The 26,514-nt window shown below is 34.9% G+C and overlaps 1 protein-coding gene across 1 annotated transcript in view; it reads right to left on the bottom strand.

The window, feature by feature from the left end:
• Positions 1–10,017: 10,017 nt before the first annotated feature.
• The window catches only part of LOC149230267 (transcription factor bHLH36-like), a 48,073-nt gene continuing 31,576 nt past the window's right edge, over positions 10,018–26,514 (bottom strand). Inside the window, exons 2-5 of the mRNA XM_089381255.1 lie at positions 11,122–11,192; positions 10,712–10,905; positions 10,202–10,564; positions 10,018–10,107 (exon numbers count right to left, since the gene is read on the bottom strand). Of these exons, the coding sequence (XP_089237381.1) occupies positions 10,018–10,107; positions 10,202–10,564; positions 10,712–10,905; positions 11,122–11,192 (718 nt within the window). The remainder of the gene's footprint in view (positions 10,108–10,201; positions 10,565–10,711; positions 10,906–11,121; positions 11,193–26,514) is intronic.

Raw genomic sequence — 26,514 nt, 5'->3', positions numbered from 1 at the left:
ATCCACTCCAAGTTCTTCAGAAAAAATGTCAACAACTAATAAGCCCTCACATCCCTAAGTTTTCAAAATATTCATAGTTTTATAGTTTATCCCTCTTTCGAACTCCCTCAATCTCCCTTTGATATCTAATGCAATAAATTCCTAGTTGTGAAGCATCCCTCTTAATACATTTTCAATTTCCATACTACCACCGAAAGTCTCCTGTAAGAAAGTCACATCAAGTCTGTCCCCACGTAACAACTATTTTAAGGCTAGTTTTTTTCGATTGAATAGACAAACCCCTACAATTAAAACAAAATACCTTCATTTATGAACATGGGTTAGGGATTGTCATGCTATAAGGATCCTATCTAAGGAAAGTCAGTGACCAACAAAAATATCTTGACTAGCCTGATGAATGGATTTAGATATATGAGATTTTCTACCCCAAGGGATTTTGAGAAGTTTGGATGGTGATGAATTACCTAAACCCCCCTTTGCTTCCTTCAGATCATTTTCATGTGACCATTATTTTGATCTAGATCGAAAATTATATCGCGACACTCTACATGAATCAGCCAATGTATCATCATGAATGGATATGGATGGGCTGGGAGGAGGGCAACATATAATGTCTAGTTCAATCAGATAGTGGATAACCCCAACATGTGACAAAGAGACCCTTCCTATCATGGATTCCATATTGGAAACATATAATTGTGCAAGCAAAGAATTTTCATTGAGACTATTAATAACAAGAGGATAGGGGGGGATAAACGTCATCGAAAGTGATTAACCAGAAGCCCTTTCGAGAATATGATAAGGAATATTGACCCAAGCCTCCTCAAAACTAATTATGTTATCCATCTCCTATGTGACCTGCTTCCCTTCACACAGATTCATCCACCTTTGATCCATATTCCTAGTTGTCACCATTTCATCCAAGATCGTTTAGCCTGTCAAGCCACCTGCAACCCTATAACCATGTATTTTTTGAACCAGTGGGAACTCCCTATAGATACACCCAACTTCATGATAATGATGACATCGAAATGACACTCCCTCATAATCCAATTTCTGATTATAAGTATATCCCTTATACTGCAAAATTATATTTTCCATTAAACCCTCCCTAGTATCCAGTGAGACGAGCACACAAGCACATGTCATAATAATAGTCTCCAAAAGGGATTTATCATAGCCCATAAACTTACCCAGATCATCTCATATACGCCAAAATATATCCTTCATCTATAGATGCATAGAGAGACCTGACATTTTGAGCCAAATGGGTCCAGCCCAAATTCTCACTCTTCGAATCAAAGAGCGGTGACCGTCGCTTAAAATGAATGGGGGCTTGCTCAATATACTAGTGGCTAGCACTTACCCAACAAAATTGCTTTTGATTATTGAATTTGATTGCAAACCACCCTCGCGAAAAGACATGTATCTCCAGAAGTGTTTTTAGGTTCTTACTCCAGTTTTCCTGTACCCATTTTCTTAGATGAGCAATCGTGTATCTTCGTCCCCTAACCCTACCTGCCAAAACTATTTCAGCGGTATCCACGATCTCATCAAATTTGAGATCATCTCTGAGGACCAGTGCTCTATCCATTTCTTTTACTTTGGTACTTTCCGATTTCTTAGTCTTCTTCTGATTTACTCATTCAATAAGATTTCCGTCGGCCTATTGGTTCTGTGCCCCAGTATTTTCACTGTCAATAGGAAAGGCACATGACTGTGACCATTGTCCCTACAAATACACAGATCTCGGTTGAGGTTCAGTCTCGAAACGCGATGCGAGATGGTCTAGATGGAACCCATTGGCTACTCCCAAAGACGCACATTCCTGCACATGAAACCCTAAGTTTCCACCTCCAAAGAGAAATTGTGTGCTGAGGGTAATTAAGGCTACATATGTGTTAACCCCCCCTTTTGTTAACCCTTTTCTAAAAGACTAATAAAAACATTCCTTTACAAAATTTAGGGCATCAAGTGAGATCCGAGCCATAGAGATGTCCAGACCCAGAGATGGTTGCCATCCATTGCATTCTGATAGAGCACCCAAAAGCCCTAATGCCTCACGATTTTGGAACCCCACCACCTTTCTTCCTAGGTTTTAGAAGAAAGGGGAGAAACCCACATAGTCAGTAAAAGAAGGAGAACCTCCTGCCACCAGAGTTCTAGTTGTGACAATAGTTACCGACTTAGAATGCTAAGGTGAAGGAACTGACCAAATTGGGATTCCCTCATATGGTTCCTTAGATTAATCAACATCATTAATCTCCATGTTGCGAATCTTTGAATCTCTAACGAGTAAGATGTTGATACCCCTGCAGGCTATGGTAAATACTTCTAATACAACCTTCTCGGGAGACTATACCGTAACGACAACACCATATCCATAAAAGTTGTGTTGTTTTTAGACTATATAGTTCCCTTGATCCCACCTTCGGACTGCAGGACAAAACCCTAAATGAGCCCTCTGCCCTACGGTGTGTGAACGAGCGTGGAAAAAAACCACAAAGCCTTCATTTTCACCTCCACTTCATAATTTTGTATCTTCTGATTGTTCCTTCAACCATTTGTTCTTCCTTCCAGTCTTCCATAGTGCATATAGAGCCCTAATCAATTCTTCTTCAATGTCAAATGCCCCTTCAACTTCTTCCTCAATATTTCAATTATTTTTATCGTGACTACTACTATGAACATTCTAGAATATTTCATGGTGGTTAAATCTATACCATCCATATAATTATGAAGCTCTATTTCAAAACAAATGTTCCTATAGGCTTAAACATGATAATTATTAATAATTATTTAAAATTCTAGAAGCCCTATTCGAAAATAGATATTCCTATCGGTGTAATTACAAATCTCAAGCTTCTTATAAAATATTGTGTTGTATGTATAGTTAACCTTGACTCATTCATAAAGTAATTCGGATAGACTCGGCAAAAATCAATGGTGAGATTATGCACTCATGATATTGATTAATCCATGGTATTTTATCATGACAATTTGTATGTGAAATATCTTAATGTCTTGTGGTATTTTTTTGTAAGATAATTCATTGTACAATCTTTAGAATATAGAATCTTACCATGTGTAGCTCCACATGCCTATTGTAGTCTTGGAGTGCATAGTACATGTCCTATTTGATATAAAGAGTCTAGTAAGAAGGAGCTCACTAATGAGCATTCTTATTGAGAAAAAGAAGACTACAATATATTATGACCATTTAGTTCCTCAAATATACATTGAGTGTGCTTCAAAATGTGAGGTTTTTTCTTTAAAATGATTTTCCTAGAAAATGATGTTATTTAATGGTTTGTTGTTTATTTCATTTTTTTCTAACCATTCTATTGTAAACTTGAACATATTCTTCTCTAATTAATCATTGCAATATCTCATTGATCATTGTAAGAAATGTATTATGCACCTTTGATTGCTTTTATTAATATGAGCTTGATCCCCTTGAACTAAAAATGCTAGGGAGAAAAGTTTTGATCTAATCTTTGTTTGAGTATGAGTTTGCATATATTGAACACTTATTGCACGAAATAATGCAAGCAGCAAAAGACTTTAATGGATAGTGAGCTTCAAACATGTGGATTTGGCCTAAAACATGCATGCAGAAACTTTGAGTTTTGGACCACTTAGATTCTTAAGACTTATTGACATATAATGGTAAATTAAGTGTTTAGTTTCCAGCCTAGACTGGTAAGATAAGTACATGAGACAACATTGATTTGAAGATTAAAAATATTAAGATTAGACACCTGCAATATCGTAAAAGAAGCATGGAAAGATACGCTTATATTGGGTAGAGAACACTGCAGAAAAGTGTTATAGTGTTGCCACATAGTGTGGAATATTACCTTGGTATATAATGTATGATATAATTTGGTGTTAACGGCAGAAGAAGTGTGCACAGAAATTGAAGCCCATTATCTTCCAATGACATAAGAAGATCAGAGTACACAATCTGATGTTCAAACGTGTTCCTATTGACTTGATAAGCTGAACCTATAGATTGAATTTTCACCGTAGGGAATTTCCGATCTGATCCTCCAATCGACAGAGCTTTAAAGCAAAATTTATCCTTACAGGACAATCGCACGCCCTCTAATGAGACATTGGAGAATTATCGGAGTTAGCGTTCATTTCATCTCTTTCTATCGAAAGATCTTCGACTTTTCGCTGCAGATGCTGAACGTATTTCACAGCTTCCTGCACCTAGTCTGGCATTACACGTTTACCCTAAAATGAAATTCCATTAAAATGAAAAACCCTACTGAGTAAACTGGCCAACATAATTCAAAATCTTGCTGGAGAGTATAATTCAGTTATATTCTCCAATCACCCATTAGGTGTTATAATTGTCCATCTAAGTCTTAGAGTCATGTTAAAATTTAGTTTTAGTAGAATTCCAATTCAGTTATTTATTGTTAATGTTTTTTATGCAATACATTTAACTCATTTTGAATATTGAAAAGAGTATAAGGTTTTCTATTTCTTAACAAATCTAAGATTTGAAAGTTCAATGATTATGTCTGTTATAAATTCCAGAAATATTTTAGAATTTGGTTTTCACAAGAGAAATCAATTATTTGACTTCTCCTTCTAACTAACAGATTCAAAATATTCCTAAAATCTAAGCTCACTTCTGACCGTTGTGACCAATCAAAAAATATAGGCTCAGGCCTTGTTCACAGTTATGGTTGCCGAATAGACTGCTGCTGGCCACTGTTCTCTCACATGGAAGGTGTCTTCCTCTCACAAGAGTAGAGGTCTTCTCCTTAAGCTTGCCAACTCACCACAGGAATACCTCGTTTGCTTGAGAAAAAAAAAACGACCTCCACCACCATGATATCCACCGGAAGGAGCGCATATAGAAGACAACACTCAGAGCGCTTATCTCTGTTACGCTCTAGACCAATTACGCAATAACATGACCAACTAGACCAATTAAGCAATAGCATGACCAACATGACCAAGTATACCAACTAAACCAATTACGCAATAACATGACCAACTAGACCAATTAAGCAATAGCATGACCAACATGACCAAGTATACCAACTAGACCAATTACGCAATAACATGATGGTGTTGATGCACATTTTGAACCGATATACATGTCTTTGAAGCAGGTAAGCTAACATCAACCTTTCCTTCTTCCCTTGTAACGGTTGGTTCTATTTATTACAGTAGAGAACATAGTTGCTCGATAATGGAGCTGGAGCACAGTTATTTTCAATAAAACCTCGGTAGCCATAGTGTCTTATATATATATTTCATGAATAATATAAAATGAGTTACAAAATGTATAATATATATATATATATATATATATATATATATATATATATATTTTATATATATTTATTTTTAATATAGAAATAGGTTTTTTTTTGGGTTAAGGATGAATTATTTATAATTATTTTTTAGTTATATAATAAAAAGTACACTATTAAGTTATGGAATAAAATAGGTTATCTACCGATTATCGATTATAATATTAGTCCATAGTTATGTTTGTAAAATAGGCTATTTTTACACTTAAGTATGAAGATTAAAAGTTTAAAAACAATAAGCCGAGCTAATTGCTAAACACTTCTATATAAAAGAACTTTTCATGAATTGTAAAATCATCCATGTTACTAAATGTTGTAATTGTGAGTTAGTGCTATCATGAATGTTCTACCATCACTTATATGATGATAGTCATCTCATTCTTTTCCTCTTGTTCAATCACAAATATCTTGGGATTGAATTGCACCAAGAGCTTAGTTCGGAGAATTGTAGGATGAAAAGAATTCAGGGAGGATGGAGAGCCTCATACTTACTTCAATGAGGTGTATAAAAGCTGAACTTTGGGTTGGAAAATCAAGAAAACCCTTTTTGATTTGTTGGTTACGTCAGTGGTTCTTTACAATTGTAAAGTACAGGGAAGTAGCATGTCAACCTGGCGTTGGAGGTAGTTAGAAAGAATACAGAAGCAACTAATTACTAGCAATCTCAAAGTTAAAGCCATAGTCCGGTACAAATTCATTTAAGCTAAAGTAGGTACTTTTCCATTGGAGGCAACAACGATAACCAGGTTAATAAGCTATTTAAATAAGAGTAGAAAAATGGATAACCAACGTTCGCCCAAGATAGCTATGGAAGAGGGATTAAAGGGTAGGAAGAAAACTTGGATGAAGCAAAACCAAAAGTGGTTGAGTAAGTGGAATATCAAGCTGCATGAATTCCCTACCACCAACAAAAGAATAAAAAAATTGTGATGGAAAAATTTAGGATTGCCATGTCAACCAATCACAACGGATGTAAAAATGCATACTACATCAAAGAGTTCAATCCAACTTGTGACCATGGTGAAAAAACATATCTAGGAGCAGATATTGAAGGAAGAGAAAGGGTGCTAGTGGCACAAATTAGGATAGGGTGACATCACCTTATATGTGAGACTAGTAGATGGAAGATTCCCAAGGAAGTTTGGGAAGAGAGAACTTGCATTTTTTACGATAAGGGTGTGGTGAAGACAGAATGGCACTGTCATGGCATGTGCAACATATAAGGATATCCACATTCAATATGAAAATAATCTAAAGGTTGACACAATGCACCATCTATTTGACAAACATAAGATCAATCAAATTGTTAGCCTTCTAGTCAAGATCCATAGCAGAAGATCCAACACCGAAAGGGATATGAAAATGAGTTAAGATTGTTAATCATTGGGTCCCTTAGGTTTCTCAGCCTCGTGGACGTCATTAAAATCATTAATTCATTCAACATTTATTTCCACCTTGATTCACTGTGAACATTAACTAACACTACACAATTTTGATGAAACTTTCTAATCTATGCCTCGAAACTTGATAGAAAAAGCTTAGCACCTTTGATCAATTGTTTATGATTGAGTGAGAGGTATATTTACATTAAGGACATGACATAGGCTTTGAACAATCAACACCACTAACATTGGGGTTCATGTAAGGTTCAACAATCAACACCACCAACATTGGGGTTCATGTAAGGTTCAACGATCAACATCACCAACATTGGGGTTCATATAACGTTTGTTTCTCGTGATTAATTTTCAATGACATGCCATCATATATGATAGAATTGAATAAAAATGTTGCAATCCAATCAATTTTTAAATCCTAATAATAGTTAGTTTTGTTGAATTTTGAATGGGTTGTGAAATTCTACCTTATCTATATGAAGTATGATGAGATTGGAACAATTGGATTTTAAGCACAAACACATGATCTAAGTTTGGAAAATACTCTAATACCTACTTGAAAAATAAAAATAAAAAGAAGAGAGAATAAAAATGCTGAAAAATGGACTAATAAACATAGACAATTCAAATTACTCATAAAATTTGATGATATGTTGTTGATGAACATGAATGGAATACAAAAATCTTTTGGGGGGGAAACCAATTTTAATTAAGTTGTGAATTCCAAGTGCATGAACTTAGTATAGCTCAAAAAACATTCTCCTTTGTTTGGCGAAAACGAGTCAAAGTTCGAGGGAGACCCAATATTAGAAAAATATGCTAAAATGCATTAAGTTGGAAGTAGTTAGAGTTAAAAATTAGTTAGAACTAATTAATAACTCTCACGTGAGGAAAACTAACTAGTGAAACTTAGTTAAATTCTAGAATAAGACTAAAAGTCAACTAACAAGGGGAGGAGAGACAAAATGGTTCTTAAAGTTTGCTACAAAGTAGAAAGGAAAAGGATACCCATTGTAACAAGTCTTGGGCATGAGATAATTCAAATTAATGGATAAAAACTATTAATATTATTGTCTACACTATGTCCAGTCAGTGTCACATGTCATCATAGGTGGCATCCCCTTGTAGAAACAAACTTGCTAAAAATAGAAAACCTTAAAAATAGAAAATGTTCCAATTGATAAGAATTATCTAGTAGTGAATTAAAAGTGTTCATATATCCCTCTAATAATGTATGGAATATACTCTAATAATGGTGAAAGTGTAGGCCCTAATAAATTCCAATTTGACTAGTAAGTGAAATGTACCCAACACTCCCACTTGAAGGGAAATCGAGGAGTATGTTTGTGAACGAGTCATAAAAATTCTAATCCATATTAGCTTCTTATGTACAGAAAGTATGTAAAATAAATCAACGAGTCTAGATAATTTACAACCATGTTAGATACTCATGAAACAACTTATGCTATATGTAGTAAGAAAAGAGTAATGAAACTTGTCTAATATAATGTCTCTCTTATATGATTTTCTTATCCATATCATGTGTATTTAATATGATATGGATTTAAATGGTAGTTATGATCTTATTTGAGTACATATATTTAGATCTGAAATTTGTCAACATTTCTATTCATTTAGAGGGTTTCATATTGGTATTTATGTTCTATTGTGATTAGGAAGAATTGGGCGTATAGAGGTGAATTTGTGTCCAAGGAAGATGTCTACATTAGGACTTCAAACAATTTTAGGGGTGACAAATAGCTATGAGAATGCTCCATCTTGAGTTTCCACTTTTGATATTACTTGCTTGAAAAGGTCTTTAAGCTTATTATGTTCAAATTCTTAAGATTGTGCTAAATATTAGTGCACTCATATAAATTAAATAGTTGGTAAAATGTTATAGCTATCAATACACTTATCTCATGATATATTTTACATCTTCAAGATTAATTTTTTTATAAAACTTAACTAAATAATAATAATAATAATTACTATTATTATTATTAACCAAACCAATATACATTTAAAAAAACATGTAACCATCACTTTATTATGGATATTATTAAGCCGTAATAAGCTTATTCACTCATAGTATTGATTAATCGATGACATTTTCTCATGACATTTTATATGTGAAATCTATTAATGACCTTCATTGAAAAAGCTATAGGATATAGAGCCTTAGCATATATAGCTCTAGTTGGCTATTCAACTATTGTAGTTTTGGATTTCATAGTATATGTCTAATTTAATATAAAGAAACAAGTACGAGAGAGGTCACTAGCCAACCATTCTATTCTAAATTTCAGTAGATTATTGTGGGAAGTGTATGAAGAATCTTTCGTTACTTTCATTAGTATGAGCTTGATCACCTTAAATTGAAAACGTCATAGAAAATACTTTTTATTGATATTTATTTGAGACGAAAATTGGTTGAAAAAAAACACTTTGAAATGGATAGCTAGCTTGAAAAATGTGTATTTGGCCTAGAATATGCATGAAGAGACATTGAGCTACGGGAGATTTGGATGCTTAGATCTACCTACATATAATGGTACATATAATGGTGTATGGTAAGACAAGTACATAGGTTAACCTTGACTTGAATAACCTTGACTTGAATAGTAACTAAAAGAACTTGATAAGATAGGTACATGGGTTAACCTCGACTTGAAGAGTAACTAAAATAATATGAACACAATCAAAGATGGATTGCCATTCTTAATATTACACATTCATAACATTTGCTCATATCCTTTTTATATAATGAACGCTATTTAATGATTTGCGATACCATATAGTAAAATACCTCATCATATAGGCTTTAAGAACTGGACTATTAACTAGTATAAACATGAGTGGCAAGTGTAATCCTTGAGTCGATTGTACCAGTCCAGGTTGATGTAAATAGCCAGACAATATGGTGTAAAGGAATTTAACTCTATGACATATTCTATTTTTTTTAGTTATTAAATAATACATATGGAAATTTCCTGTAAATTTATAAAGAAAAGGAATATGCATCAAAAGTTGTCTCCGGGCATTCGTTGAGTTGGAAAAATGGTATGATTATGTTTTGTAGGGTTTAACACCAATATTACTCAATATTCATTTTAAGAAATCTTCTTTGTACTATCACGAAATATGCACTCCTAAAAAATTCTTTCAGATTGCATGGACGGTCCACGCATTCCGAACAGATCAAATCTGCTAAAGTCCAATGTACTACCAAAACAGTGACAGTACAGCAGAAAACATCAGGTTTGAGCTTCAACCATCTGTCAGTCTTGATCTTGAGTGTGGTTAGTCCTTATCAAATGCCAAAGTTTCTGGCAGAGGTTGTCGATGTTAAAAATATTAAGATCAGACACCTGCAATATCGTAAAAGAATCATAGAAAGACATGTTTATATTGGGTAGAGAACACAGCAGAAGATTGTTGCCACATAGTATAAGAATATAGTACCTTGGTATATATGGTATGATAGACTCGGCTGTTAACGGCGGAAGAAGCTGCGCACACAACTTCAAGTCCACCATCATCCAATGCCATAAGTAGATCGGAATACACAATCTGATGTTCGAACGTGTTCGTCAAGACCTGATAATCTGAACCTATAGATTTAATTTTCACCGCAGGGAATTCCTCATCTGATCCTCCAATCGACGGACCTTTACTGCAAAATTTATCCTCTAATGAAAATTTTCCAATATCATCAGAGTTAGCCTTCATTTTATCTCTTTCTATCGAAAGGTCTTCGACTTTTCGCTGCAGATGTTGAACGTATTTCACAGCTTCCTGAACCTGGTCTGACGCTGCACGTTTTCCCTATACAGCACGAGGTAGAACTTCCATTAAAATAAAACCCTAGTGAGTACAGTTGACGTCTCGAATGCAGAAAACCCTAAAAGCTAGTGAGTACTGTTGACATATCTGATGCAGAAAACCCTTGTGATTGATCAAATAAATACATACCTTAAGATTTTCTTCTGGGAGCAAAGATCTGAGAATTGACATGAGAGCATTCATGTCTTTACGCCGCTGCCTTTCAGTCATTTTGTGCTTCCTTTTGTCAGACGGGTCCGAGCCTTGAGACTGACTATGATTTCTACGACTAGAACTGCAGAATGTGGCCTTTAAAACCGGATTCGAAAGACCACAATGGCCGGCTGGGGTTGCAGAGTTGCAGATATCGACAAAATTACATATCGAGGGATGATGGGTATTGTGAGTTGGGGGATATTCAACCGGTTGTGTTGATAGAAATGGATTGGAACCCAAAACACTTTGTCCATTAAAATTTCTATGACATCGCTACAAGAGAGAAATTGTGAATCCAAACAAGAAGGAATGCTCATTTTTTTCTATGGTAAGAAAAACCCTACGATTCACAGGCCCGGAAGGGTATTCGATCAGCTCCGGGCTTTCAGTAAGGGACCAGGTCCGGAATTGAATCCTGAGAAAGATATGAGGATCACAATAACATCTCAAGAAACAAAAGGCTGTCAAAGAGCATAAGAGAGGGTCTTTCATATGTTCAGCTGACAACAATCTGTTGGCATATTTATTAATAGTATGAGCGATATGGAAAATAAGAAGAAATCGTCCAAATATTCGAAAAGTATCAACAACACAATCTGAGGGCATAATTATTAATATTATGAGCAATATGGAAAATAAAAGGAAATCGTCCCACATTCAACAGTATCAAAAACTGCTTAGGGGACCATTACTAATGTTACAAGTGAAATTATGGCGGGGCAACCAGCCAGCTAAAATATTTTATTTTTCTTTTCTAGAGTTGTACACCCACCTTAATACAATTTCCGTCCAACCCACCCAAAGGTTAAGGTCAGCGGTCAAAATTAACGGGCATAAAGTTATGTCGGTGGTCTTTATGAAAAGCACCTTCGCAAAGATTCCACATGGATCCACATAGAATTCTTTATAAAAACTATGATTATATTCATCCACATGGAATTCTTTATTCATCCACATGGAATTCTTTATCTATTCCATGTGACACCTCAGAATCTTTTCCTCCTTATGTCATTCTCACATCGCTCGGTCAAATAAAGGTGACATAATGCAGTATGAGGCTTTGATTGTACATGATTTTAGAAAATGCAAGGACAAGATCATTCTACTTATTTATGTATGAGGCTTTGATTGTACGTGATTTTAGAAAATGTTGGGAAATAATCATTCTATTTATTTTCATGAAGATAGTTTTTAAGATTATGTTTTTGTATATTATAAAAATGTAAATAAAATATTACACTTTAAATAGATTTAATTGCTAAGAAACATGTAGTGCTTTATAAGATGTATAAGTTCAAATAAAAAATTTCCGTAAACTTTTATACAAATCCCTTTCCATAAACTAGAAGTTTCATACATTATTTCGATCTTTTACATTTTAAAATATATTATTATTATAAATTAATGGAGTTTTTATGAAATACTAAAACTTGGTAGAGTTGTTTTTGTGATTGGTAAAATAGTAAAATTTAGATTTTTTAATATATATATATATATTTTTTTTCTTCGGGTGAGATTTTGTCTCTTTATGATGTAAGGAAATAGGATAACGGTTCATGACCCAAAGATATCTAGCAGGAGCCAAATCTCGTTCACTTACAAAACACGAGTGCGTAATTCTAGGTGATATGGTTTTCCTTGAGTAATTGTGTTGAATCAGTCTACATGTGACATCCCCTGATTAATATTTCTCTCATTGTAAATAATTGTAATTGTTAAATGGGTGAGAGAGAGACACGAATGTCGTCACCAAAAATGGTGCACTCACATGTACACAACGGAAGACACTCAAAGTTAGTGATCAACACATACATGGATTGTGTTTCCAACTAAAAAAACTTATGAATGGCAAAAATCAAAATCTTCCCTAAGGTTGGTATTAAAAGAGCAGCCCTTGTGGGTGCACGAAAACTAGAAGTGAACTACATCACAACTATTCCTTTGATAGTCATAAAGGTCACGAGAACTCCAATTAGCACCTCGGGACGCAAAATTTCACTAAAAACACTCCACCTCTTGACATGATAGGTTGCACATCAAAGCTTTGAGGCCCAAGAAGCCTTAATGGAAGAGGATGGTAGCTCTCATTTCATTTATGAGGCAAACAAACACATTGATGAGTCAAAAGAGGAAAGGAGTGTTCAAAAATTATATAAATACAAGTTCATGGAGAGCTGAAAAATATATTTTTTGCATTTTATGCTCCCAAAATTGCTCCCAAGAAATCTAGCATATTATTGTGAGGAGAATTCCACCATTGTAAAGAGTTTATATGCTTCTTTGATAGAGAAAAACCTTGCAAAAGAGATTGAAAAGGGGAAATCATTGTTGAGAGCTATTGAGTATCATTTCTCTAGAAACTCTCTTCAAGTATATTTCATACATATATTGTAACTCTTCCACCACCAATAATCCATAAAGAGGATCATTTTCCTATTCCTTGTTGATTTGTTTTGCTCAAAAACCTTGTTTTGTGTTATTTTGTTTAGTTTTAACTTAGTTTTTTCCATGCATTATTTTCATTCTATTCAATGCTTTGCTAGTCCATCTTCACTCACTAACATCTCTCATTTGTTTGTATGCTCCTTGTAGGAAGCAATAAACTACAAGGAAGGTGTTTTTGGGAATCTTAAGCAACCAAACACACCATAAAAATGGAGACTCCACATGCTTTCCATTTTTAGTCTAATCAGTTCGTTTGCAAGTCTTCTTTATTTTCTATTCCACTGTGTCTTTATCCCATAACCTTTCTGTAGTTTTGTAAGCCTCCCTTGGACTTATGCGTGGGTGGAAAAGACCTATCCTTATTTTCTTCGAGCCAACCTCGCAACATTTTGTAGAGCTAGTCATGTGGGTCTCGCGATTGTGGAGAACATAACCTGTGAGACACAGAGAGGGCTTTAAACTTCATTTTCTTGATAGGAGGAATAAGTCCGAGTTGGTATTAGCCCGATCAAGGTCCTATTTAGGCTCTTTTTCATTTAAATGGCTATACACTCTCTAGAACCAATGGTTTATTGCCTATTCTAACTTAAACTAAAATTAAAATTAAATTAAATTAAATGAAACTAAAATTTAGGGAAAATATATGACATAGATTAATATTTACAATTAACTACAAAATATACAAATTGTTGTAGATGTACGTTAGATTTGACCTAATGGAACAAACAACGATGAGGGTGGGGGGATAAGAAATTCATTCAAGCATAATATTTAAAATAAAATATTATGTGTGTTTGAATTTGGCAGGAATCTGGGTTCAGCTAACCACACAAGATGGTTTGGGAGAACTTTTAAGTTAAAATCCCAATGAATATGTTTAAGATTTTTTCTTTTTATTTTCATGCAAACACGAGAACAAAAACTTGAAAGGAGTCCTATCTCGAAAATAAGAGAAAATTAATATTATATTGTTTGAATATCAGACTTCATAATAGAAATATAGATAAAGAATATATCTCAATTTTCCTTTGACAAAAAAAGTAAACTGTAACATGCCTTAAGAAATGTTAACCAGAATATCCCAACATTCATTCATAGGTAAACATGAACAAAGTTAGAAAATGAGTACCATATGAATACATGGATTAATTAAAATGGTGACATGATATCATCCACATAATGCATGAACACATTCAACTCTAAATTTGGTCTTCAAAAAACCTTCACTATAAAATCTAAATATAAAATGCAAGTCTTGAGTTTTTACAATTCATCGACCTTTACACTAAAATAAGAAGTCATAAAAATCCTAAAGCAAAATAAGATAAAGTTTGTTTGTTCATCTAAAAATAGAAAATAATCAAGATTTTCTCTAATACAAAATGGTGCTAAAAATAAAATATTATCCTTATCATAGGATCTTTTCCCAAAAAATGGTAATTTGTTTCAAACTTCCTCCTTATATTTAGAGTCCTTATCTTCAACATTTAGAAAATGTGAACATTTGCTTGGATAAAGATTTCCCAATGTTTATATACTTGAGTAACTATACAGAAGTGAACTAGCTGAAATTGAACTATGCTAACATGGTACATTGACACCAAATTATGAATAAACCTTTTCGTTTTATCTATATTTAATAACAAATTTTGACATTAACTGGATTTGTTCATAAGGAAATTGCAGAAATTTCTCAAAGGTTTGTTAAGACCAAATTTTGGTTTTGCTTATTCCCTTTTCATCCACTGTTGTGTTGCCTTAGAGAGTCGGCTACTTCTTTTTTTAATGGTTTGGATCGTGATAGATCAAAATCTTCAATGAAATATATCCTAGCTTCCCATACTCTAGTACAACGTGCAATGGCCTTCTTAGTCCATACTTGGATTTCGTTTTCCTCTCATTCCCTCCGGTTCAATGAAGCCTACATCAGTCTTCTATATGTTTTGGAAGTTTTGGGAATTTGTGCAAGCTATAATTATTTCTCCCATTCAAGAATTAATGTAAATATTTATTTAATATTTCTATCTTCCTCAACCAAAGCTTTAATTCTTTCATCGAGATTCAAATTATCTTGATAAAATCTACAAATTTTAGCCATTCATTTGTAGAATTTACCATGATCCTTCCACAATATCTTATTGACTTGTAATGCATGTTATTTGAAAACATTTTTACTTTTCTCATCATGATTACTCTTTTTCAATTGAAACTGAAGAGTTTCAAATTGTTCTTTTAATGTTGTAGTCATAACTTCAATATTCCTTTCGACTTCTTCTTTCAACAAATGGCTTTGATCTTCATATGATTTTCTACTTTATTCAATTTGTCGGGAATGCTTGACCTCTGAATAATTCAATTTACTTTGAATTTGACTTCGTAAATTGGCTCGTTCAATAACAAATCCTCCCACAATGGATGCATAATGGGTTTTCTAATTTTTCTCACTGACTGCTTTGCTCTTTTATTTTTTATTTCCAACTCTTTGATTCTTTGAAGCTTGTTTTCATATGTTGATGCACATTCAATGACTTGATATTGTTGATATTTAACAAAGGCTCCAAGAGATTTTGAAGATTATTTAGCTTTGTCTTTCACGTCACTTGTAGCTTGCCAACTATATTTTGAAATTATTTCAAAATTGTGAAACTTCGACTTTTTGGTTCTTCTTACAAATGATTTTGTTCGTGAATTAAAATAATATTTAGTTAAAGAAGTAATATTTTCATACATTGGTTCCATTTTAGTAACATGATTAAAAAGAAAAGAACTCAAAGGAATTTTCATGGAAATGGGAATCATGGAGGTTTTGGGAGATACTTCTGGTACTCAAATATCAATAGCTTTTGTCTATTGTTGTAATGACTCCTTTTCTTTAGTAGAAGTATTTGTCAATGTTGTATGCAAAGTTTCTTTCTCATCCTTGTTTTTATCAATTTCCATTTCCTCAATCTGATCAGGATATTTTTTGAACTGTGAATTTGGTTAGCTAGTTTCTTCAGGGGAGTCAATGACAATAATATCTTCTAGAGGAGAGCCTTGTTTGATTATTTTTTCTACAGTCTTTGTTTTTTATTTCTTTTGATCTTTAACCTATGCAACTGTGAGGTTCTTTTGTATTATCTAACTCTTTTTTTCCTTTTCTTTAGCACTATAATCCTTGCTTGAATCTAATTTTGTTGATTCCTCGGATGTAACATAAACATTAGGTACACTTTCAATTTTAATATCTTGAAATTTCTCAGAAGTAGATGATGACACTGAAAGGATCTTACTGAATTTATGTTTCAAATATTCAAGAGATATTAAATCTTGAATAGAGACAAAAGAATGGAGATTTTTATATTTTAGAAATTCTTCATAATTATTTTCTCTAAACTCTTGAGGTTTGGCTCTCTCCTTATTACTCTTTAAATTTCCGCTTTCAACTACTTGATTAAAACCATCAATGTTTATAAAAACATCATCAAAAGGAGGATTTTGATGTGTGAAATTTTTAATATAACTCACATCCTTATAATGATAATTTATTATTCCACTAGGGTTATAATCTTAATGAGGTAATGGGTAAAACTAGACACTTTGTAGTTCTTCATCGTCTTTGAATGCATGTCCTTTGTCCTTCAAGATTATTGTGCAAATTTGATTGGAAAATTTGGATAGAATTTCTTTTGAAGTTTACTCAATTTTTGTGCCTGACCATTCAATGTCATTTGTTTCGATGTCTCTCTAAGAGAAATTCTCTCAGGAATATATCTTTGAAATGCATAAGGACCTATCTCACATCCATATTTTCTCATGTAGGTCAACAATTATTCAACAAACTAGTCTCCTATTTGATTGAGCACCTCTTTAACGTCTTGACTACTCCTTGCAGGAGCATTCCCAAAAATGACCTCATGTGAACAGATCATTATATAATTAGAAATGTCATAAAAATGAAAATTTTAATTACTTTCCCACAAAACTGAAGCATAATTTTAAATGGATAATGACTAGTTAGTGGGATAATTCCATTTCATAATAGGAAAAGGGATAGATGCAAAAAAAACCCATAAGATAGGCAAACATAAAAACATTTGTTCATAACTTGGAGTTGATAACATCGATGACTTTAGGAATTTGTCAAGTTTTGAGATAGAATGTTATCCCATTTAAAAATTTTTGACTCATGGTAAATATTATGAATTAAAGACATCCACTAAACATTGCAATGTTTAGGGTCCTTCTCTCCATACAATATTGACAACATTTTGATGATAAACCTAAAGGGTATTTTAAAAAATGATAGCGAGATAATCCTTAGACTACTTAAGATTGTATCCATATTTGTCTTATCACAACCAAAATTCAATGAATTTATTATAATCCTTTCCACTTTGTTTCATAACTGTATTATAGAAATTTTCTTGAAGTTGAGTAGTAAAGAAGACCTTATGGGAACTAGGCTTATAAATTGCTGTAAGGATCTGTGGCTTCGAGGATGCTATCACATTTTTATTGTTGTCTAGAACTAAGTGTGTAGGAATGTGTACATGTTTGAAAATTCATGCTATCATATAATAATATGGAAATATTTTAGCCCTAGTGGTAATTTTGTGTCATTTTGTTCTTTTAATCTTCTTAAATTGACTACTTTTCTCCTTACTTGAATTCTCTAACTTTAACCACTCTCTATCCTCAAGAAATTGTAAATTTCTTCCCATTTCATCATACTTGCATATTGGGTTTTGAAAGTGGCGTCAGAGATAATAGTGAGGTTAAAATTGTGGTCCTCATGTTCCAAATTTTCTACTTCCTTAAGGCTTTCCTTAATTTGCTAGATCACTTGTCTTGAGTCAGTAGATTTTCTCTTTTTCCGCTTTTTATGTCCTGCATGTGAAATAAAATAAATAAATCAATAAATCAATTTCTCTATCTAAAAACCTTTAATTCCATGATTAAAAACCTTTGGAACATAATTTACCATAATTTACAGGGTATGGAGCATGATGACACTACTTCTGGTTGAATGTTAGAGTTCCAAATTGTGGTTTCAATGAATAGTTGAGATCGGGCGTTAATGAAAAATTACAAACTTTAAACACACAGAATGGGAAAATCTTTGATAATATCTGATTAAATATCAAAATTTGGGACCTTTGATTCACATGACAAGTATTTAATTTCATATAAATGCTAAAGGACGTTCAACCATTTTTCAAAATATGAGGCAAGGTTGTGAAGATTGAATTCATGGAAATTTTTTATTCAAAACCTATAAGAAAATGAGACTAACGACTTAATCTACCAAAAAATATTATAGGGAATTGAAAAATAATAAAAGGCATTTTAACAAAAAAAATTTTTATCCATAATTAGAACAATTGCAATTTGGGTAGTCAAGAGGACATGAACTATTTCAAAACACTTTGATGACTTTATTGACTCTGACTCCAACTTAATGTTGAGTTAGGATAGGGTCAAAGTCAAGAGTCAAGGAGATAAATAAATTTTTTTTGCAAGTGTTTTAGGTCCAACTTCCGCCGATGATAGGTGAGAGTGAGAAAGTAGTCAAGAGGTTAGGAGTTAGGTCTTATTTACTATATTAAGAGCTAAAAATGGTTTACCTCCTGAATTCCAAAATTTTATTAAGTATTTTGATTAATGTTTCTAGAATTTTTTTGTGTTTTGGCTTCCTTGGAAAATTATTTATTTATAAAATATTATAAAAATAAAAAAATTTAGATAGGGTCCTATTGTAGTTGCTACATCCACCCTCCAAATTTTTTTCCATGCTTCGTTTTGGAGCCTCCCTTGTAAACTACAACAACTCATCTTGCACTGACCCAGGTACTTGTGCTTTGATTGTGCTTCATCCTTTGCATCATGGCTTGTGTTTTCTTACTTGTTTGACTGCCTAAATGACAAGATGATCTCTTAACTTGGTTACCACCCAGTTCTGGGCTTGCCTAAGAGAACTGCACAATCCTTGACGGAAAAACCTTGCTCTCGAGAATTGTGCACTTCAAGTTGATAGTGAGCGTTCAACTCCAAATTTGCGCATAGCTAGTTGACATCCACCCTTTAGCTGCAAAGCTATGTAGAGCATGAGAGGAAGCCTAGAGCCACTCAACCCCTAAATTATGCAAAAGCCTCTTGCTCACAAGCTGCTCAGTTCATGAGCTGGTGAGTTTCCCAGTCCTTCCCAAAACTACACAATCTCTCTGGGTAATGCATGCCATCTTTTCCCAAAAAATCAATAAAAAACAAAAAGCGAAAAATCATCCCTAGAAGATAGGTATCTATTTTTAGCATTCTGAAGGAGGCACTTGAGCTATTTTGGAAACTATTGGAAACTACCAACAAGTGTCACTTTTCCTTGATTTTTTGCCTTCGCATCATAAACCCTAAATCGACCAAAACTATTTAATCAACATAACCAAAGCTCATTTCCACATTTGATCTTGGATCTTTGGGATTCCTGAGGAGATCAAGGAACCTTCAGCATGATCATCGACACTTTTCTGGGTAAGTTTTTCTTTCCTATCCTTTTGAAGTTTTTTCTACTGCTTTTGCTTGTTTAGATTGTGAGAGTGTTGTTTCAATTGTTTTGTTGAACGACGACTGCATTTTAACTTTTCTTAGCTTGTAGAAGTGATTTTTTAAGTTTTTTATTGAGTTTCCCAATTGCCACATGCATTACCCAATTTTTGCACTAACGGTCATCGTTGCGATGACTCTCTCCACTTGCTTCATTTTCATTCAGTTTGATTGATTCCTGCACTTGTTTCACTTGCATGCATTATCACTTAGTCATATCTTCACTCAACTTCTCACCATCCTTCATATCTTCTTGATTTCACAGTCCCCTTGGGCATATCTAAGCTTCCCTTTCCCGGATCTCACTCTCCCTTGCATGCACTGTGCATTCTGGGAGTTCGAGGCCTCTACCTTGGCTTCTAGAACTACATAAAGGATACCCTCACCTAGCTCCAACAACGCACTGTGTAGTTCTAGGAGTCAGTCTCCCAATCCAGGCCATTGAGACTGCGCAATGCACAGTCTCTTCTAGCTTGTGCCCAGACTGAACTACGCATTGTGTAGTTCCAATCAACAAGCCTTCCCCACTGACTATTGGGATTGCATAGTGAACAACTCCAACAACCAGCTAGTCACCTCTATGAACCTGTATTGCCCAATCTCTGCCAGCATTAGCCTAGTTTGTTGTTTGATCTTGTCTTTAAGTTCTTTTAGTTTTAAGCTAACATTTTCATGCCATGTGTTTCCTCTCTGTCTCCTATCTCAAGATACAACAATTTTTTATAATATCTCTAGCAGTTACAGTTAAACATGGCTTCCAAGAGAGTTGCATCAAAGGAAATTGTCGAGAGTAGTACTGGGGAAGTAGTTGAGCCGGTGTCAGTTAATTTTCAAGTCTATGCAGATAGTTATTCATTCAAAAGGGCATCGAGTTGACATAGCAGTAGATTAAGGATACTTTTGCAAAGGACTTCAAGAAAGAGATAGAGGACTAATAAGCTTATATTAATATTTAGTGGTGAGGCTTTTACAATGTTACATGCAAGTACCCTGCCTTCCCATGTGTAGACATTATTAGCTAGATTATCCCACACACAGATCAAGATACTATGACACTCAACAGTTCCAGGGAGATAGAGCTTGCCACCTTTAGGGTGGAGAAATATCATCAGATGTATCATTAACCTCAGGCGGCGACGAAAATGGACATAGCTTTCTATGCCACCCACAACTAGGTGAACAAGAGAGATATAGTTAAGCACTGGGTGAAAGACATGTCAAAGTTTAGATAGACACCCAATCATGTTTACAAGACAAAGCCTCTTGGGAAGGCCTACCAGTTCTTGATCATCTTTGCATGCTGAATATACAATGAAAAGAGCACAAAGACCTTTCCTTAAGGTTGGGTAGTTGTATTGGACTAGTTGGTGAGTGATGGAAGGCTATTCAATTGGTCAAACTTGTTGGCTTATCAATTGAAATTCCATGTGACTAATGTTGGGAATCTATCCAAGGATGAGAAAGAGAGATTCTACATGTCCACATACTTACTGGATGCAATATATGCTCAAAAAGAGTTTCTTGGCATGAGATGGACATGGACACCGAAAGAGATTATCATCAACATTTATTATAAGTTTCTTTATGACTGCAGGTATCGAGGAGTAATGGCAAGGCCGACTAACCATTTCATCATCTCGTTGTACAACCTTATCTTTGAGAAGGATCCACCTTACATGTCCCAAGAAGCGATGGAGGCGATACATAACATTGAAAATTGGTATGCCTCACCCAGTGGCAGCTCCATCAGAGTGTTTGGTGGAGAGAAGCCTCCACATGTTCTACCAAGGTATGCCATGGACAAGATGGTCATGCAGGAGGTCTCATATCACCTCTCCACAGGGTTATTAGTAGGACTGCATAGGAAGAATAAGGCACCATGGCCTGTTCTTCCTTTGTGGATTGGGCTATATGAGATTAAGATCTTGAAATATGTAGATGTCAAAGTCAAGGAGATATTGAAGTTTGAGTTTGGTACCAAATACTTTAATTCGTATTATCCCCACGGTATTTGCAAGATCCGTTGTACGAAGGTGTACTATCCATGGATCCACAAAAAATTTCACTCACACGAGGAGGACCCTTGGAGATACTTTTACAATGACTCCAAGCCCCATGAGCTATTCAATATAGCCACAAATTCCCTGTAGGCAGTAGCAATGCAGGAATCAACAAAAGCAACAACAATAAGTAGCAACCTGACTTAGGACAAGGGAAAGAGGAAGATTGTCGAGAACACAGAGGGAGAGAAAAGATACAAGATTATAGTAGATCCTATCACTTAAAAAGCAACTTTGGTAGTGGGGGAAAGAGGGAGAAACATATAAAGAGGGTAGAGTGAAGGAAGAAAGAAAAAAAGGCTGGAATAAGTAGAACGAAAGTTGTAGGAAAAAAGGAAGAATTTGAAGGAAGAGAAACAGCTGAGAAGAAGAGAAAGGGGAGAGTAGCAGAAACAGGAGGAAGAATAATATCAAGGCATGATTACAAAGAAAACAACACCTATACATGTTGAGGAGTCAGAACATCCAACAGCTAAAGAAGGGCATGAACAACTGCAGGATTGGGAGCTTGCTCAACAGATTGAGAAATTGATTGAGGTGACAGATATGGAGTTGGAGCACGCACCACAGAATGAAGACACTGACCTTATTTCATGATTACCAGAGGTCACCTATCAGTCTCCACCACCTCCAGTGTCAGAACCAGTCCCAAGCGAGAAAGCATAAGTTGTTCTCCTTGATGATGATGATCCAGTTATGGATGTATATAATATTTCATTCAACGAGTTTCAGAAGAATATTGTACAAGTGCGTAGGAGACACTTTCTTGATGATCACACGTCACCTACATTCATGAAGGAAAGGGTGATAATGTCATATGTCAGAAAGTATCAAGTTGCAATTGTCGATGACAACTTGGTTTATACAGGAGAAACAACCTTGAATGTTAAGTTCTTGGTTGTTGAGAATGAAAAAATGGAAAATAAATTGCAGGCAACCAAGAAAGAGGCAAAACAACTCAGAGAGAAGAGCGCAGTTTCCGCAATGGCATAGATGAGGAAAGCGATACTTGATGAAGTATAAACACTTTAGACCACCATGTGGAAGCTCTATGAAGGATTCATTACCGTGCATAAAGAATTTGTCCATGTGCATTCCTTACAACGGCAGAGGAAAGAGTTTGTTCAAACTCTCGAGAACATACATGCTACTATCACCCATGTAAAAGAGTGTACAATGTGGTTTAAAGAGGACCTGCTTTACTTTCCAAAGATCATGGAGCCTCAGGACAAGCTAGAGAAAGTAAGGGTCCGGATGTTGATCCAAAAGTATGAGCAACTTGCCCCCATTCGTCACCAAAATATAGGCCTCATATGCGTGGTTTTACAAGAGTTTGGATGTCATGGTGAGAACCCATAGGATCCCTTCAATCTGTTCCCTCACTGACACTAAACACAAGTACGAAGTCTGACTAGATATCGACAAGTACATGGAATAGCTAAGGTGAGAGGCCAATAAGAATGACTTGGAGCTCAAAAAATATCACATGTAGAAATACATTGGTGGTCCCATCATGGTCAACACCATGCTACAATTTCTTCAGGATAAGTTGGATACAGGTTCTAAGACCATATACCAAGATGCTATGGAGGAGAGAGTCCACTATCATAAAAAATATCAAACAATTTGGGGACATCATCACATTGTACCAAGCTTCGCATGAGTATGTGAACGAGAAGCACAAAGTGAAGGTTTCTGAGTTGGCCTTCCCCAAACTTCATATTCATAGCATTTTTTCTTGGCTATCTCTAGCCTATTTTGTCTCACATGGATACATATGGAAAATGTAATATTATTTGTAAATATGTTGTAAGTGAAATTCCAAGTGTCATTAGTGGAATGTGAAAGTTCATCATGTCATCTAATGAGTTATTCGTAAAGAGGGTAGTCAAAGAGTCACAAAGGGGAATGTCAAGGGTCACCCCACCCTTCGTTATAAATAGAACCTCATAACTTATAGAACAGGGTTTTGAGAGCCAAGCTTTTGGCTAAGTTTAGGCTTAGCAAAGACATGGGAATATTATGATGAGCCTTGGCTTCTCCACAGTGTAGAGAGGGTGTACTTATTTGGAGGAGCAGGTCTTCTTGATTGTAATGTTGCACTATTGGGGCTAATGGTTGTTAATGGTGTATGTATTGGGGCTAGTGGTCATCCATGGTGTATGTATTGGGGCTAGTGGTCGTCCATGGTGTATGTATGGATGGTGTATGTAGTTGGACTATTCTAGTTACTTTAGCAATGTATTTTGTTTAACTTAAGCATTTGCTTATGAACTACTTTGTATGCAAGTGTATGAATATTTTTGAATTTGTGTTGTTGGATTAACCCATCACTTTAATTTGTGTACTATTCTACATTTTATCTTGTGATTTCATTCCACTTGTGTGTTCCTTTCAAGTTGTGTACTATTTTAGGCTTCTAAGGGGCACACTTTCTTTCCCCTTTGTGTGTTAAAACACCCAAAATCCTATGTGAATCGCTGCAAGGTCACATACTTTCTTTAGCCCAAAGTTATCATACTTATCTCTACGCGATACTATGGTCAAGGCATTACATTACCGCCCACTCCTGGGATTCCTACTCCAAACGGTCTGAGATCTAATTGGGGCTTGTTATAGGGGAGATCCCATGAATGTTGGCGGGTCGAAAACAGTCAATAGGTCCCTTTTTATTTATTTTACACAAACAAAAGAATGAATAAAAAGAGATTATCGTAGCCCTAAAAACACATTGTAATTCCCTTTTCTAGAGTGTTGTGGTAGCCTTTAGTGATTTTCTTGCACTTTTACAATTTTTTCTAGATGAGATAGGCTTTCAATTTGTGTTTCTAACGATTATTAGTAGGGAAATTTCTTATCTTTTACTTTCAAAAATTAATTGCATCAAAACATAGCTTAACTAGAAGAAATGTAAGTGGCCCTAGTCCGCATATCTTTTCAAATTGTTTTTCTCATTTCAAACTCACACCACACCTAGCTTAGTTAGAATGAAAGTAAGTGGCCTTAAATATGCACATATTTTTTTATAACTAAAGATTTTTATTTCATTTCAATTATTATCGGGACCAATGACTTGGTTTTAGTAAATATAGAGAGTTGACCATGCTTACCTTATGTCCTTGTGGCAAAGCTTTGGTTGCATCTAAATTCTTTCTCAAAGCATGGGGCTTCCATCTCCCTATATGCTCACATAGCTTAATTAGGAAGGAAGTAGCCCATAATCAACACATCCTTTATTTTCTTGCAAGGAACAAGCATAACATAGTGTAATTAGGGGATTTGTAAAGGATCATCACATATCCACATCACTTCACACTTTGTATGCTCACAATTTCACTTGCACACATTTACACTTCACACACTAAGCTAACTTAAATTTTGTATAAATGGTATCCTCCTTTTGGAAATTTTGTACTTAGTTTTGTCAAGCTTACATTTTCCACACCCTATATAAAGAAAATACTCTAAAATTAATGTTAACTTGAACATTTTAAATTCCCCATAGTGACCACAAGATAAATTTATATTTTAGGTTAGGACCATGGGGCTAGGCAACACAACAGACACCATGGTTGTTTAAAATTTTGAAACATAAAAGTTGTCTTTTAGGGATTTGAAAATCTTGTATCATCTAGTGACAAATTTGGTATATGAGAAGAAACACGTGAAGGGGGTAAGGCATAGGGGGTGAATTGTCACATACCTTCATGTTGTCTCCCAATACGTGGTAGGGGTATTGGGTCCAAACTTGACAACCAGAAGCTCACATTCACTCATTCCCACAAGACGCAGGTGACTTAGTGGCAAACAATTAGGGCATATTTCCCTATAGGTTGATGTGTGCTGAGGCGATTTTGGTAGGACTTTTGGAAGCATTTCTAGTTCTTTTTGGACGTAGCCCCAATGTCCCCCATTATAACCCTCTATTACATTGGTTGATTCTTGGTTGTTGGAAACATCACCAATAATTTCAGGACATAGCCCCAACAGCCTACAATGGAATATTCTCATGGCCCAGTTTCTATTTTACTGAAAAGGATGTTTAGGTCTTTATAGGATTTTTATCATATGTAAAAATCGAAAAACCTTTTTTGTTGATTATTTCACATATTAGCTAGATAAAGGGAAAATTAACCGGTTATTTTTTGCTTTGTTTTCTGTATGTGATTCATTTGATTTCCTAAAAATATTCCCTCACCGTATATAAGTAACCCACACTTTTTAGGGCACCATATGGGACACAAGAGTCACACATCACTCTAGACACATCCAAAATCTCCCCCAATTACCAGGAGTTGTGCAGGTCTCTTTCCATTTCAACGCATGAGAAATTAGACATCCACCTTGATTAGTTGAGCCTTTCCTAGTGCCACTTTGATCAGGACCCCTCCCCCTTAAGGCACCCCATTCACCACCCCTCAGAGAAGTCCACATACTGCCCCTCTAGGTAGTCCTAATCATACCTTCCCATAAGGGACTCCATTGCACACTCCATTTCAAAGTAATCCTATGATGGAAACTAAAAACTGAATCCCATTTTTATCTTCCTTATATCATCCAGATCTAACCAAGCTTACAAATGATCACATTTCTCACAATGAGCAATGGTCCCCTATGCCAACCAAATTTCTTTAGACATCCCTAAGATTGAAG

This window comes from Pinus tabuliformis, chromosome J (genome assembly GCF_031772625.1).
Source record: "Pinus tabuliformis cultivar Carrire ecotype Pingquan chromosome J, CPIR1, whole genome shotgun sequence".
Taxonomy (NCBI): Eukaryota; Viridiplantae; Streptophyta; class Pinopsida; order Pinales; family Pinaceae; genus Pinus; species Pinus tabuliformis.
The sequence above is the reverse complement of the archived record's forward strand: the minus strand, read 5'-3'. Positions and strand labels throughout refer to the sequence as shown.